At 43.8% G+C, this 16,732-nt stretch overlaps 1 protein-coding gene across 1 annotated transcript in view; it reads left to right on the top strand.

Annotated features, from left to right (window-relative positions):
• CD81 (CD81 molecule) overlaps nt 1-5,319 on the top strand; it is a 71,151-nt gene extending 65,832 nt beyond the window's left edge. Inside the window, exon 8 of the mRNA XM_075326972.1 lies at nt 4,646-5,319. Coding sequence (XP_075183087.1) covers nt 4,646-4,708 — 63 coding nt within the window. The 3' untranslated portion in view covers nt 4,709-5,319. The remainder of the gene's footprint in view (nt 1-4,645) is intronic.
• Nucleotides 5,320-16,732: the final 11,413 nt, after the last annotated feature.

Raw genomic sequence — 16,732 nt, 5'->3', positions numbered from 1 at the left:
TTTTGCACCAAAAAATCACATTGCACACATAACCTAAAAATATCTCAGCTAAAGAGTAAAGATTGCGCAGGCTGCATACATACACTGACGCTCACCCTGATGAGAGCTCCAATTCCAGAGAATTATTATTATATCGCTATTTATTCTATGGCGCTTTACATGTGAAAAGGGTTATAAAGAAAAAAAACAAGTATACTAATCATGAACAATACAAGGCACAGACTGCTACAGCAGGAGAGAGGACCCTGCCCGCGAGGGCTCACAGTCTACAGAATCCTTAGGCTATGTGCCCACGCTGCGGAAAATTTGCGGAATTTGCCGCGATTTGTTTGCGGAAATTCCACGGATTTTTCATAAATCCGCAGTACAGCGAGTCCCCAGCCATTTCTATGGCATTTTGGAACTGCTGTACCCATGCTGCGTTTTTTTCCACAGTGGAAATAATACGGATTTCCCTGCGGAAAAATCTGCAGCATGTCAATTATTCCTGCGGATTTCTCCGCAGGGTCCCCTACTTTCCTGCCTTGATAGAAAACACCAGAGTCACTTCCTCCGGTGCAGAGAAGCGCGGTGGAGCCAGGAGCAGGAAGGAGGAGGTGGGCGGGGCCTGTACAAGCTCCGGTCATTTGACAGCCGGAGCTAGTTCAGGGACACCCACCCTTTTCAGTGCAGACACTGACAGACACGGCCAGAAAGTGAAGTGCTGCATGATGGAGGGAAGTATAAACGCTCCAATCACTTCAGCACTTGTTCTGCATTGAGGATGCAGCGCCAAAGCTATGGTACTGTATCCTCAATGCAGAATGCCTGCAGCAAATCCGCATATATCCGCAGGACACTTTCCCCGTGGGCACATAGCCTTAAAGGGAACCCGTCACCAGATTTGGGGCCTATAAGCTGCGGCCACTACCAGTGAGATCTTATATACAACATTCTAACATGTTGTATATAAGAGCCCAGGCTGCTGTCTAGAACATAAAAAAAAAATAATACTCACCTAGGAGGTCGCTCCGGTGCAGACTGGTCAAATGGGTGTCTCCGTTCTCCGGGACCGGTGCCTCCTCTTTCGGCCATCTTTGTTCTCCTTCTTCTGATGCGTCCAATGTCATACACACTCACTGGCATTGAGGTCCTGCGCAGACACACTTTGATCTGCCCTGAGCAGGGCAGATCAAAGTATTGTAGTGCGCCTGCACGGGATCGTCGAGTGTGTATGACGTAGGACGCGTCATTCACACAGGCTTCAGAAGGAGGACGAAGATGGCCGAAAGAGGAGGCTCCAACAACGGAGAACAGAGACACCTCTCTGACTCATCTCCACCGCAGCAACCGTTTAGGTAAGTATTATAAAGTGATTTTTACGTCCTACACAGTGGCCTGGGCTCTTATATACACCATGTTAGAATACTGTATGTAAGATCCCACTGGTGGTGGCTGCATGTTATAGTCCCCAAAACTGGTGAAAGGTTCCCTTTAATGCAGGGACAATGTTAGGGATAAGTTTGTAACTTGAGACTGTTTTCAGGGTTTTAGCTTTGCTGTGAGTTACCTATGGGGCAAATTATAGATGTGTCGATAGTCTCAAGTATTTGTGACTTCAGTGACTTTGATTTACAGAGAAGGATAACTAGAGAAAGGAGGAGGTTCCACTCCATAGTAAACTTCCAAAATATCTGGCCTTTAATGACAATAAAGAAGAAATTTGATTAAGTAGAATAAAACAAGTATAGAAGACGGACTACAGTGACATATTCAAAGATGTAGAAACCGACGCATTTTGAACAATCTAGTTCTGAATCATGGCAGGATATTAAGGAATTATAACTACCCTAAATAACCCCACTCAGTCTTATTTATCACATTTGGAATATTAATCCTATAAGGATTTATAATCTATAGTGACAATGTTATTTCAATGTATATCTAATAAAAGGAAATTTTTAATATTTTTTGCAATAAGAATGTAGCTTCCAATTCCCAGAGATCATATACAATGGGACCAATCTGGGTCAATCTTTGGTCAATCTCTGGTAGCCATATGCAGTAAAATTAAACAGATTGCGATTGTAAGTTTTGTTCCCAAAAAGCAACCTGTAAACTTGTCAAATGGAGGCAATCGAAAACTGTTAACCATGTTAGAAGCCCCTTAAAGAAGAACCCTATGGATCTGTTAATGAATCCTTTGGAAAAAAGTATTAAAGGGGTAGTACCCAGTTCGGCATTTCTTATCCATAGGACAGGGGATAAATTCCTAATAGCTGGATATCCGACTCTAGTCTCCGAACCAATGATCGATCATATGCACCTCTTTTCCATTGTACTCTAAATACAAGAAAAAATTGTGAAACAGAAGCGCAAAAATAGGCTCTTACCCAATAATTGCACTCACCTAATAGGGTTGTGCCAGTCACAACTTCTATATGCGCGTTACAGATGGCGACAGCCGCAGCCCCGAGTAGAAGAGGAATAACGTATAGGAGGGAGATCGGGTGAATGCCGCACTATCACCAAAGGAAAGCAATGTTAATTATTTCATCTCTTTATTCTTTGTTCAGGTCAACGCGTTTCAGAGATCACTGTCTCCTTCATCAGGACATCAAAGAACAGTATCCATCAAACTGTTCTTTGATGTCCAGATGAAGGAGACAGTGATCTCTGAAACGTGTTGACCTGAACAACGAATAAAGAGATGAAATAATTAACATCACTTTCCTTTGGTGATAGCGCGGCATTCAACAAATCTTCCTCCTATACGTTATTGCTCCATTTACTCTAAATGGGAGTGCTGAAGACCAGCCAAATGCGGCATTTGGCTATCTCTGGTGGTCTCATAGAGAATGAATGGAGCAGCAGTGCACATGATTGACCCCCCTGGGATTGGTACGTTATCCCTTATACTGTGGTTAGTGAATAACTGCCAGGTTTGGTATAAAACCCTTTAATGTTCGAAAAGGATAGCCATATCTGGTATCTTATTCCTCCTGGAAGTGTCTATGTGGCGCCCTGGACAAGCCAGGGGCCACAGGTAACAACACACACACACCCCAACCTTCAGCTCCCTGTCACCGCTCTCGGGATCCCCGTCTAGAGCAGCGGTGGTGTCACCAATATCACCACAACCGTGGGTGGCGTCATGGACAATAATCAAAACCCCCACAATCAAATTCCCCTTTTCACTCACGGGCGAGGAATGCCGCTCGAGTCCCCGGGATCCGGCCCACCGCTCGAGCCACCACCGAGCAGCAGCAGCTGCAGCAGCAGCCGCAGCAGCAGCGGCAGCCGGACCCGAGCAGTGGGAGAGCGCAGCGTCCCCTCCTCCGCCCGCGACATCTACGTACATTGTCAAATGGGTGTTACCCTTCTCCTTGTTAAGGGATTGTGTCCCACGCTCTGTGACCAATCAGTACCAATGAGTGTCCAAGGGTATCCCTAAAGACAATGCAAATGTTAACAGTCCTCAGTTTAGTCTTAAATGCTCAAGAGGATTAGTGTTATTTTATGGGGAATCCAATAGTGATGGGCGAAAAGTAATTATTTGTGTTCGGATAATACTTACGGAATACCGAGTAATATCCCAGTATTTTTCACGGCAAGAAACAATTAGGTTCGTTATTCGTGACGAAAACTGGAATAGTACTTTGGGATCCAAAGTTTCATAATGTTTAAAGGGAACCTGTCACCAGATTTGGTGACTATAAGCTGCGGCCACCACCAGTGGGCTCTTGTATACGGTATTCTAACATGCTGTATATTAGAGCCCAGGCCGCTGTGTAGAATGTAAAAATCACTTTATAATACTCACCTAAAGGGCGGTGCGATTGCAGACCAGTCAAATGGGTGTCTCAATTCTCCAGGTACAGCGCCTCCTCTTTCAGCCACCTTTGTCCTTCTTCTGAAGCCTGGATGCATGACTAGTGTTGAGCAGACCCGGATACGCAAAATCCGGATCCGCACGGTTTGAGCGCCCGATCCGAGTCCGACCAGTACCCGGGATTCGGGGTGCACGATCCAGATCCGGGATATTTTTTTTTTTTCTCTCTCTCTCTCTCTCTCTCTCTCCAACCCGATCCGGATCCGCCGTCCCGAATTATGACCGATCCGCTCAACTCTATGCATGATGCATCCTACGTCATACACACTTGCCAGTATTGAGGTCCTGCGTAGGCACACTTTCCTCTGCCCTGCGCAGAACCTCAATTTTGGTTAGTGTAGATGACATAGGACGCGTCATACACCCCGGCTTCAGAAGAAGGAGGACAAAGATGGTCGAAAGAGGAGGCGCCGGACCCGGAGAACAGAGACACCCATCCGACCACTCTGCACCGCACTGACCGTTAGGTGAGTATTATAAAGTGATTTTTACATTCTACACAGCGGCCTGGGCTCTTATATACAGCATGTTAGATTGTGGTATATAACAGCTCACTGGTGGTGGCCACAGCTTATAGTCACCAAATCTGGTGACAGGTTCCCTTTAAGGTTGAAGGTAGGCTTAAGTCCATCAAGTTCAACCCTTGACCTAACCTAACATGTTATGAATAATTTAAACACAAATAGTCACTAGAATCCGAGTATTTCCTTTTATGATTCTGTAAATATTCAATTTTTTTCACTTAGGAATGTTCTTCTTTTATTTCTCCCTTAGATCATCGAGATGATATTCAGTATGGTTCTGTGCTGTGGAATTCGGATCTATTCCGTGTACTGAGAGCTGCGGTTCTTCCCACATGTAAATAACACCCACCTCTTTTATTCTCCTTCTTCCCTCCCTGAGTGTGTCTTTTTATTAACACTTGTTCACCGCTCTTGTGGAGCTTGTGCAGATGTTCAACCCAGATGAGAAGCAGAAGTTTCCTACGTGACTGGTCATGATGAGGGTCTCTTTCCTCTATATCACCCTTTCCCTGAAGTTACAGCAAAAAGGCACCTCGGGGAGCTGGGGTGCTGCAGAATGTAATCCCTTCGATTTTAGGACCCCTTACTCCTAGCCTTAGTGTAAATCAATGTCACTCTGTCACTGCCACCAAATCGGACCTTCTGGAGTTGACCTTCCTTCTGAATGAATGATGATTATGCATCAGTACACCTCTTTGAGGCATGCCAGTGCCTTATTGCTTCATCTCTCTGCCCGCTCCTGTGTAAAATATATTGTGTTAGTACTGTCGGGGGAAGGACCAATCCTAACAGTTACCCTTTCCTGCACGATCCCTCCACACAATCTGTCATCTGATGGAAAAGTGAATATATATAATTATATATAAACATGTATAAAAGATTCTCATTAAAACCATTTATTGGGGGCTTTTCCTCCCAACGCCACATGACTTGTCTCTTTTTTTTTCATTTTTTGAATGAATGTGTATAAAATGTGTAAAATGTATTTGTATTGACCATTGATTGACAGTTTACTGAATTGCTGTGTGAATACTGACATGAAAAATCCAATAGCTATATGTAAGAGTGAAAGTATGAAAAATGAAATCTGCATTACTGCCATGAATATATGAATAAAGAGAAATTTAGCTACTGAATTGATCACTGCTATAGAGCCCCAACACTACGCCAAAGTATTTCTCTACGTTGGGGTCCCTAGCTTGTGTGTGTCCTCTCATGCAGTTAAAAAACTTACCGTGTATGGGAAGCTGAGACCCAGGCTATATATGCGTATTATGTGGATTGGCAATAGGTGTGAGTGGGGTGGGTTCACGAACGGAAAACTACTAACAAATTTTTCACATTTTCATTTTTACATATAGCTATTGGATTTTTCATGCCAGTATTCACACAGCAGTTCCTGCTATTTCATGTATTCCCCTTACATAGTCACTGGTGTGCATACCTTATCTCCCCATAGTGATGTTTTTTTAGGTTTTTGCACCCAGTTCAGACTTAGAATGGAGTTCCAAACGTTATTCCTTTTTTGTTAGTATTTTTTCGTTTGTGAACCCACCCCACTCACACCTATTGCCAGTCCACATTATACGCATATATAGCCTGGGTCTCAGCTTCCCATACACGGTAAGTTTTTTAACTGCATGAGAGGACACACACAAGCTAGGGACCCCAACGTAGAGAAATACTTTGGCGTAGTGTTGGGGCTCTATTTACTCTTTAGCAGATACAAATGTTTTATCGAAACTGCAGTCAGTGATAAACCATTGGAATCGGGGTCTCTACCCCTACATTTTGCTCTTTAAAGGGGTTTTCATTAATTTTATATTTCTAAAAACTGGCCATCAATATTCAAATCCTACAAAATCTTGTATTTATTGCTTGCTTCCATCCCATTTAAATGAATAGGATTATCCTAAAAAATTAACTGGAGGTGAAAGAGGGACTAAAGAGGAGATCTTATGGTGGATATATGGGGTCAGGAGGGACACACCAGATTCAGTTACCAACTGATGACCATAAAATAGAGTGAACTTCCATTTACTGTATGCAAAGACTTTGGAGACACTATATTCTCTTCTACTCATTGGGCTGACGTGGTATGAGACAGCATGGTGTCAAGCCCAAATGATGCTTGGAGTTGCCTACAAAAAACTGGAGTGGAGAGGCAGAAGTGGACACAGTCAGAAAAGGTCCCTGTGCAAGAACAATATAGGGGCCCTTGACTGCGGGACTGTAGAGCCTTCACCCAGTACCTCAATTTACCTCCCCTTCAGGTCCACAACCACCCCATACCCGGATCCCCTTCCACAAACGACAGACAACCATTTTGGCCAAATCGCCCTTTATTATAGCAAACATACCATAAATCAACATGAAAAGTGAGGAGGTTCTTGGAGCTGCAAAGCCTGGCGGAAGCCATAAATACTTGAAACCATCCAGCATTAACCCCAGCCGTGACCACAAGCTCGGGGGCACCAACATTGCCAGAAAATTACCAACATCACCGACTCCCAGGGACTCCCCTCTGAAGAGCACCCCAATCTGCCAGGCAATAAACCAAGATCTGATCCAAAATGGGAGGTTACATCCACCAGATGTACCACCCCCCCACCACCATTTATCCACCAGATCCAAAATGGGAGGTTACATCCACCAGATGTACCACCCCCCCACCACCATTTATCCACCAGATCCAAAATGGGAGGTTACATCCACCAGATGTACCACCACCCCCACCACCATTTATCCACCAGATCCAAAATGGGAGGTTACATCCACCAGATGTACCACCCACCAACCACAATTTTTGCCACCAACACCAAGAACCCCACCTCTCTCACAACGCCGAAATGACCCGTTAAACATGACCATAAATTTTTATTTTTTTTAAAAAACACATTATACGTACATATGTACATACACACCTATATATATATATATATAAACACACAAACATGCATATATGCATAAACCCACACACATACATACATATATATATATATATATATATATATATATATATCAGACCAAAAGTTTGGACACACCTCATTCAAAGAGTTTTCTTTATTTTCATGACTCTGAAAATTGTAGATTCACATTGAAGACATCAAAACTAGGAATTAACACATGTGAAATGAAATACATAACAAAAAAGTGTGAAACAACTGAAAATATGTCTTATATTCTAGGTTCTTCAAAGTAGCCACCTTTTGCTTTGATTACTGCTTTGCACACTCTTGGCATTCTCTTGATGCGCTTCAAGAGGTAGTCACCGGAAATGGTCTTCCAACAGTCTTGAAGGAGTTCCCAGAGATGCTTAGCACTTGTTGGCCCTTTTGCCTTCACTCTGCGGTCCAGCTCACCCCAAACCATCTCGATTGGGTTCAGGTCTGGTGACTGTGGAGGCCAGGTCATCTGGCCTAGCACCCCATCACTCTCCTTATATACACCCACATACACAGCACATGGTGGTGCCTATGTGCCTATTGCAGGCCACCTCTTTTACCTCACCCTATATACATTCCTACAAATCTCCTGACTAGAGTTGAGCGCGGTTCGTGGTTCGTGGTTCTCCAGTTCGCGGCTCGAGTGATTTTGGGGCATGTTCTAGATCGAACTAGAACTCGAGCTTTTTGCAAAAGCTCGGTAGTTCTAGAAACGTTCGAGAACGGTTCTAGCAGCCAAAAAACAGCTAAATCATAGCTTGGTTTCTGCTGTAATAGTGTAAGTCACTCTGTGAATCAAACTATTATCACATTTCAGTGTATAGTGTGCGTGAACAGCGCCTTCAGATCACTGCTGTTTCTATAATGGCGATCGCCATTTTTTTTTTTTTTTTTTCTTGTCTTCCTTCCCTAAGCGCGCGCGTCTTGTGGGGCGGGCCAGCATGTCAGCCAATCCCAGACACACACACAGCTAAGTGGACTTTGAGCCAGAGAAGCAACGGCATGTGTGATAGGATCTGCATGTCACATGTCCCTGCATTATAAAACCGGACATTTTCTTCACGGACGCCATTATCTGCCTTCTGCGTCTTTGGTGTCAGACATCACTGTCGCAGCTCCGTCTTCCTGAGTCCTATAGCCGATACAGCTGTATGCGCTGCATACACAGCGTTAGACAGCTTAGGGAGAGCACTTTATAGCAGTCCTTTTAAGGGCTCCAACCGGCAGGGTCAGAGAGCCATAGGTGACAGGTCCTGCAAACAGCAACAGCGTCTGTGTAGCCCAGGTCAGGGATTTCCTACCTGCATTTCACCATTAGGAGGGAATAGAAAGGCAGGCTTCCATTCCTCTACCCAGAGCACCACAATCCTGCCACTGTACCCTCTTGTCCTCTGCACACTCCAACTGATAACTAAGCCATTATACTAGCAAACACTCAGTGTACCTAGTGGCATCCTATACGTGGCTATTGGACTTTGCTATAGTCCCACTAGTGCAAAGACATTTGCAGAGCGCGTCTGCCTGCATTGCACACTACAACTCATTCTAACCAAGCCATTATACTAGCAAACACTCAGTGTACCTAGTGGCATCCTATACGTGGCTATTGGACTTTGCTATAGTCCCACTAGTGCAAAGACATTTGCAGAGCGCGTCTGCCTGCATTGCACACTACAACTCATTCTAACCAAGCCATTATACTAGCAAACACTCAGTGTACCTAGTGGCATCCTATACGTGGCTATTGGACTTTGCTATAGTCCCACTAGTGCAAAGACATTTGCAGAGCGCGTCTGCCTGCATTGCACACTCCAACTCATTAAAACCAAGCCATTATACTAGCAAACACTCAGTGTACCTAGTGGCATCCTATACGTGGCTATTGGACTTTGCTATAGTCCCACTAGTGCAAAGACATTTGCATAGCGCGTCTGCCGGCATTGCACACTCAAACTCATTTTAACTAAGCCATTATACTAGCAAACACTCAGTGTACCTAGTGGCATCCTATACGTGGCTATTGGACTTTGCTATAGTCCCACTAGTGCAAAGACATTAGCAGAGCACATCTGCCTGCATTGCACACTACAACTCATTCTAACCAAGCCATTATACTAGCAAACACTCAGTGTACCTAGTGGCATCCTATACGTGGCTATTGGACTTTGCTATAGTCCCACTAGTGCAAAGACATTTGCATAGCGCGTCTGCCTGCATTGCACACTCAAACTCATTTTAACTAAGCCATTATACTAGCAAACACTCAGTGTACCTAGTGGCATCCTATACGTGGCTATTGGACTTTGCTATAGTCCCACTAGTGCAAAGACATTAGCAGAGCACATCTGCCTGCATTGCACACTACAACTCATTCTAACCAAGCCATTATACTAGCAAACACTCAGTGTACCTAGTGGCATCCTATACGTGGCTATTGGACTTTGCTATAGTCCCACTAGTGCAAAGACATTTGCAGAGCGCGTCTGCCTGCATTGCACACTCCAACTCATTAAAACCAAGCCATTATACTAGCAAACACTCAGTGTACCTAGTGGCATCCTATACGTGGCTATTGGACTTTGCTATAGTCCCACTAGTGCAAAGACATTTGCATAGCGCGTCTGCCTGCATTGCACACTCAAACTCATTTTAACTAAGCCATTATACTAGCAAACACTCAGTGTACCTAGTGGCATCCTATACGTGGCTATTGGACTTTGCTATAGTCCCACTAGTGCAAAGATATTAGCAGAGCACATCTGCCTGCATTGCACACTCCAACTTTTTTAAACTAAGCAATTTTACTAGCAAACACTCAGTGTACCTAGTGGCATCCTAAACGTGGCTATTGGACTTTGCTATAGTCCCACTAGTGCAAAGACATTTGCAGAGCACGTCTGCCTGCATTGCACACTACAACTCATTGTTACTAAGCCATTATACTAGCAAACACTCAGTGTACCTAGTTGTATCCTAAACGTGGCTATTGTACTTTTGTCTATTCACAGTATTGGAACGATATTTGCAGCACGTCTGCCTGCATTGCACACTCTAACTTTTTTAAACTCAGCCATTTATAGTAGCAAACACTCAGTGTACCTAGTTGTATCCTAAACGTGGCTATTGTACTTTTGTCAATTCACAGTATTGGAACGTTATTTGCAGCACGTCTGCCTGCATTGCACACTCAAACTTTTTTAAACTCAGCCATTTATAGTAGCAAACACTCAGTGTACCTAGTTGTATCCTAAACGTGGCTATTGTACTTTTGTCTATTCACAGTATTGGAACGATATTTGCAGCACGTCTGCCTGCATTGCACACTCTAACTTTTTTAAACTCAGCCATTATACTAGCAAACACTCAGTGTACCTAGTGGCATCCTATACGTGGCTATTGGACTTTGCTATAGTCCCACTAGTGCAAAGACATTAGCAGAGCACATCTGCCTGCATTGCACACTACAACTCATTGTAACCAAGCCATTATACTAGCAAACACTCAGTGTACCTAGTGGCATCCTATACGTGGCTATTGGACTTTGCTATAGTCCCACTAGTGCAAAGACATTTGCAGAGCGCGTCTGCCTGCATTGCACACTCCAACTCATTAAAACCAAGCCATTATACTAGCAAACACTCAGTGTACCTAGTGGCATCCTATACGTGGCTATTGGACTTTGCTATAGTCCCACTAGTGCAAAGACATTTGCATAGCGCGTCTGCCTGCATTGCACACTCAAACTCATTTTAACTAAGCCATTATACTAGCAAACACTCAGTGTACCTAGTGGCATCCTATACGTGGCTATTGGACTTTGCTATAGTCCCACTAGTGCAAAGATATTAGCAGAGCACATCTGCCTGCATTGCACACTCCAACTTTTTTAAACTAAGCAATTTTACTAGCAAACACTCAGTGTACCTAGTGGCATCCTAAACGTGGCTATTGGACTTTGCTATAGTCCCACTAGTGCAAAGACATTTGCAGAGCACGTCTGCCTGCATTGCACACTACAACTCATTGTTACTAAGCCATTATACTAGCAAACACTCAGTGTACCTAGTTGTATCCTAAACGTGGCTATTGTACTTTTGTCTATTCACAGTATTGGAACGTTATTTGCAGCACGTCTGCCTGCATTGCACACTCAAACTTTTTTAAACTCAGCCATTTATAGTAGCAAACACTCAGTGTACCTAGTTGTATCCTAAACGTGGCTATTGTACTTTTGTCTATTCACAGTATTGGAACGTTATTTGCAGCACGTCTGCCTGCATTGCACACTCTAACTTTTTTAAACTCAGCCATTATACTAGCAAACACTCAGTGTACCTAGTTGTATCCTAAACGTGGCTATTTTACTTTTGTCTATTCACAGTATTGGAACGATATTTGCAGCACGTCTGCCTGCATTGCACACTCTAACTTTTTTAAACTCAGCCATTATACTAGCAAACACTCACTGTACCTAGTTGTATCCTAAACGTGGCTATTGTACTTTTGTCAATTCACAGTATTGGAACGTTATTTGCAGCACGTCTGCCTGCATTGCACACTCAAACTTTTTTAAACTCAGCCATTTATAGTAGCAAACACTCAGTGTACCTAGTTGTATCCTAAACGTGGCTATTGTACTTTTGTCTATTCACAGTATTGGAACGTTATTTGCAGCACGTCTGCCTGCATTGCACACTCTAACTTTTTTAAACTCAGCCATTATACTAGCAAACACTCAGTGTACCTAGTTGTATCCTAAACGTGGCTATTGTACTTTTGTCAATTCACAGTATTGGAACGTTATTTGCAGCACGTCTGCCTGCATTGCACACTCAAACTTTTTTAAACTCAGCCATTTATAGTAGCAAACACTCAGTGTACCTAGTTGTATCCTAAACGTGGCTATTGTACTTTTGTCTATTCACAGTATTGGAACGATATTTGCAGCACGTCTGCCTGCATTGCACACTCTAACTTTTTTAAACTCAGCCATTATACTAGCAAACACTCAGTGTACCTAGTTGTATCCTAAACGTGGCTATTGTACTTTTGTCAATTCACAGTATTGGAACGTTATTTGCAGCACGTCTGCCTGCATTGCACACTCAAACTTTTTTAAACTCAGCCATTTATAGTAGCAAACACTCAGTGTACCTAGTTGTATCCTAAACGTGGCTATTGTACTTTTGTCAATTCACAGTATTGGAACGTTATTTGCAGCACGTCTGCCTGCATTGCACACTCAAACTTTTTTAAACTCAGCCATTTATAGTAGCAAACACTCAGTGTACCTAGTTGTATCCTAAACGTGGCTATTGTACTTTTGTCTATTCACAGTATTGGAACGTTATTTGCAGCATGTCTGCCTGCATTGCACACTCTAACTTTTTTAAACTCAGCCATTATACTAGCAAACACTCAGTGTACCTAGTTGTATCCTAAACGTGGCTATTTTACTTTTGTCTATTCACAGTATTGGAACGATATTTGCAGCACGTCTGCCTGCATTGCACACTCTAACTTTTTTAAACTCAGCCATTATACTAGCAAACACTCACTGTACCTAGTTGTATCCTAAACGTGGCTATTGTACTTTTGTCAATTCACAGTATTGGAACGTTATTTGCAGCACGTCTGCCTGCATTGCACACTCAAACTTTTTTAAACTCAGCCATTTATAGTAGCAAACACTCAGTGTACCTAGTTGTATCCTAAACGTGGCTATTGTACTTTTGTCTATTCACAGTATTGGAACGTTATTTGCAGCACGTCTGCCTGCATTGCACACTCTAACTTTTTTAAACTCAGCCATTATACTAGCAAACACTCAGTGTACCTAGTTGTATCCTAAACGTGGCTATTGTACTTTTGTCAATTCACAGTATTGGAACGTTATTTGCAGCACGTCTGCCTGCATTGCACACTCAAACTTTTTTAAACTCAGCCATTTATAGTAGCAAACACTCAGTGTACCTAGTTGTATCCTAAACGTGGCTATTGTACTTTTGTCTATTCACAGTATTGGAACGATATTTGCAGCACGTCTGCCTGCATTGCACACTCTAACTTTTTTAAACTCAGCCATTATACTAGCAAACACTCAGTGTACCTAGTTGTATCCTAAACGTGGCTATTGTACTTTTGTCAATTCACAGTATTGGAACGTTATTTGCAGCACGTCTGCCTGCATTGCACACTCAAACTTTTTTAAACTCAGCCATTTATAGTAGCAAACACTCAGTGTACCTAGTTGTATCCTAAACGTGGCTATTGTACTTTTGTCAATTCACAGTATTGGAACGTTATTTGCAGCACGTCTGCCTGCATTGCACACTCAAACTTTTTTAAACTCAGCCATTTATAGTAGCAAACACTCAGTGTACCTAGTTGTATCCTAAACGTGGCTATTGTACTTTTGTCTATTCACAGTATTGGAACGTTATTTGCAGCACGTCTGCCTGCATTGCACACTCTAACTTTTTTAAACTCAGCCATTATACTAGCAAACACTCAGTGTACCTAGTTGTATCCTAAACGTGGCTATTTTACTTTTGTCTATTCACAGTATTGGAACGATATTTGCAGCACGTCTGCCTGCATTGCACACTCTAACTTTTTTAAACTCAGCCATTATACTAGCAAACACTCACTGTACCTAGTTGTATCCTAAACGTGGCTATTGTACTTTTGTCAATTCACAGTATTGGAACGTTATTTGCAGCACGTCTGCCTGCATTGCACACTCAAACTTTTTTAAACTCAGCCATTATACTAGCAAACACTCACTGTACCTAGTTGTATCCTAAACGTGGCTATTGTACTTTTGTCAATTCACAGTATTGGAACGTTATTTGCAGCACGTCTGCCTGCATTGCACACTCAAACTTTTTTAAACTCAGCCATTATACTAGCAAACACTCACTGTACCTAGTTGTATCCTAAACGTGGCTATTGTACTTTTGTCTATTCACACTACTGCAAATCTATGTGCAGCACCTCTGCATGACAACCTCGTGCTCTGTTTTTAATAAGCTATAATGATAGCACAAAATACTGCCATTTTGTGGCATCATAGAACTGGCTGTTGTATTCCATTAGTGCCCCACTGGTGACAAGCTATTTCTAGCACCTCTACATCACACCCTCATGCACATTTAGCTACGCTAATGTTATAGCAAACTCATGGAATTCATTGCTGCATTTCATAATTCGGAGGGATAGAAAGTCAGGCTTCCTTTAGCTTTTCCTTCTGTTCATAGACAGCATCTCCAAGACAAATTTCCCCTCCACGTCTAAGTGTGGAGAGGCAGCTAGTGCGCATGCGTGTGCCGATGTACCCCAGCTGCAGCATAATTACAGTGTTTCGCCTAGTGAGTATGCTCAGCCTGACTGTGCCATTCCTGACGCTAAGTCTTCATTTCGGGATACAGCGCATGCTCCCACACTAAGTGTGAAAAGCCTCTTTGCACAGGTGCTTGCATTCTGTGCCGGGTCTAAGTCCTGTTTTGTGCCTAGACACCATGCTAAAGCTGATAGTCTTTTTTCAGAGACTGTATTTCATGCTACTGAGCATGCTCAGGCACTTCCTGCATCAGAGACTAGGTCCGGTAATGAACTCTTTGGCCCTGGCCCTGATGTGGGGGTCCCATATAGACCACAGGGCATCAGGTGTCCTCCCAAATGGCTTGCAGAGGCCCACACCTATGACTTGTCACCGCATTATTGATGGTCAGACGATGACTGGTGAGGTGTTTGGGTCATGGCAGCCATGAGGTCATCATTGAAGTTGCGTTTCCAAATAGGACGCTAGTTATGCCACTCATGACGTGTCACTCTGCTTTTGTCTCCAGGAGGTGCATTGTGGTTCACCCTGGTTTGGGGCGGACCCAGGTTATAAAAGGGGCTGGAGCCAACAAGGAGGTGCGCAGTCTTCTATTATGCTCCGAAAGAGCACACCTCCATGTGTTGAACCCATTGCGGCTTTAGGCCAGAGGTAGGCAGGGATAGGGTGGTGGATGCAGGCCACCACCACAGTTGGTAACGCAGAACGGTTAAGACCAGCTCCTGTCCTAACAGTCCTGCTTGTGCAGCCCAGTGGCATTAACAGGCCTGCTGCTGCTGATGCGCCTGCTGTCCACAGGTGTGGCCCCTACGCACACGGTCAGCGTACTCAATGGCCCCTGTGTTGTTAACAGGGAGTTCCTGGGCTGGGTGGGCATGTGGACCCTGTGACGCTAACAGGGCTCACAGTCTCCAGATCCGAATGGCGTCTAACTCGGTTCAGGCTACTATTAGTTTCATAGCCACACAGCTCTGTATCCTCCACCAAACCTTCAAGTTGCCAACCTCTCCTTTTCCAACTGGGAGCACGGTGGACACTGACTGCTGAAGGTGATATATACCTTTCTCTTTCTTTTCTTATTAATTTTTGTTATATAGCGGTCACAGATTATATACCACTTTATCCAAATCTGCCAGTCCCACTGTAACAGATGTTGTTTCTTCAGCAAATGTTACAGTTGTTTAACCACCAAATCCACGGACCAAAATTTTTTTCCCCTTTCCAACACACCTGTTCCCCTTTCCAACAGCATCTGTCCTTTTTCAACTCATTTTGGGATATGACCAAAAGTGCAACTGTGCAGGGACACCGTACTCAACGCCATCTCAGCACAGCAGCCATCCCTCGGTCCCTCCGATGTGGACAAGTAAAAGACCATTTCCTCCTATCCATGACAAAGTGTTGAGATTCACTCTGTGCAGCACTGGTGTTTAGTGGAAAAGTAGATCTAAGATTGCGTACCACATTCTGCAGATACTCCTGTATACGTGCGTCTATTTCTATGGCAGGAATTAGTTCGCCAAATTTTGTCTTGTACCGGGGATCTAACAGTGTGGCAACCCAGTATTCAGGATTACTTCAAATTCATACAATCCGAGGGTCATGTAGGTAGTGCAGCAAGAAGGCGCTCATGTGTCTTGTGCATCCAGGAGGACCAAGTCCTTGGTGTGTTGGTGGCAGAGAGGTGAGAATCGTGCATCCTTCCTCTGCCCTCTACCCACAACCTCGCACAACCGAAATGTGAGCAAGCTCTCACTCATCTGCTGAGTCTTCCATGCCCATCGCCAGTTCGTCCTCCATTTCTTCATGGGCTCCTGCACTTTCATAAACACTTTTTGCTGATACTATGCGCCCTTGTTAATCCCTCTCCCTCACCATGACTGCCGCATAGGTGCCGCTGACCATCTGGACCTCGTAGATCTTGTTATCCCTTCCGCATATGACTCCTCCTGTACTTCCTCCCCTTCCTCTTGTCCCAACACCTGACTCCGAATAATAATTACAGTGTGCTCCATCATGTAGATGACCAGAATTGTCACGCTGAGAATGA

This window comes from Anomaloglossus baeobatrachus, chromosome 10 (genome assembly GCF_048569485.1).
Source record: "Anomaloglossus baeobatrachus isolate aAnoBae1 chromosome 10, aAnoBae1.hap1, whole genome shotgun sequence".
In the NCBI taxonomy this organism is placed as follows: Eukaryota; Metazoa; Chordata; class Amphibia; order Anura; family Aromobatidae; genus Anomaloglossus; species Anomaloglossus baeobatrachus.
This window is presented reverse-complemented; position numbering and strand designations above follow the sequence as displayed.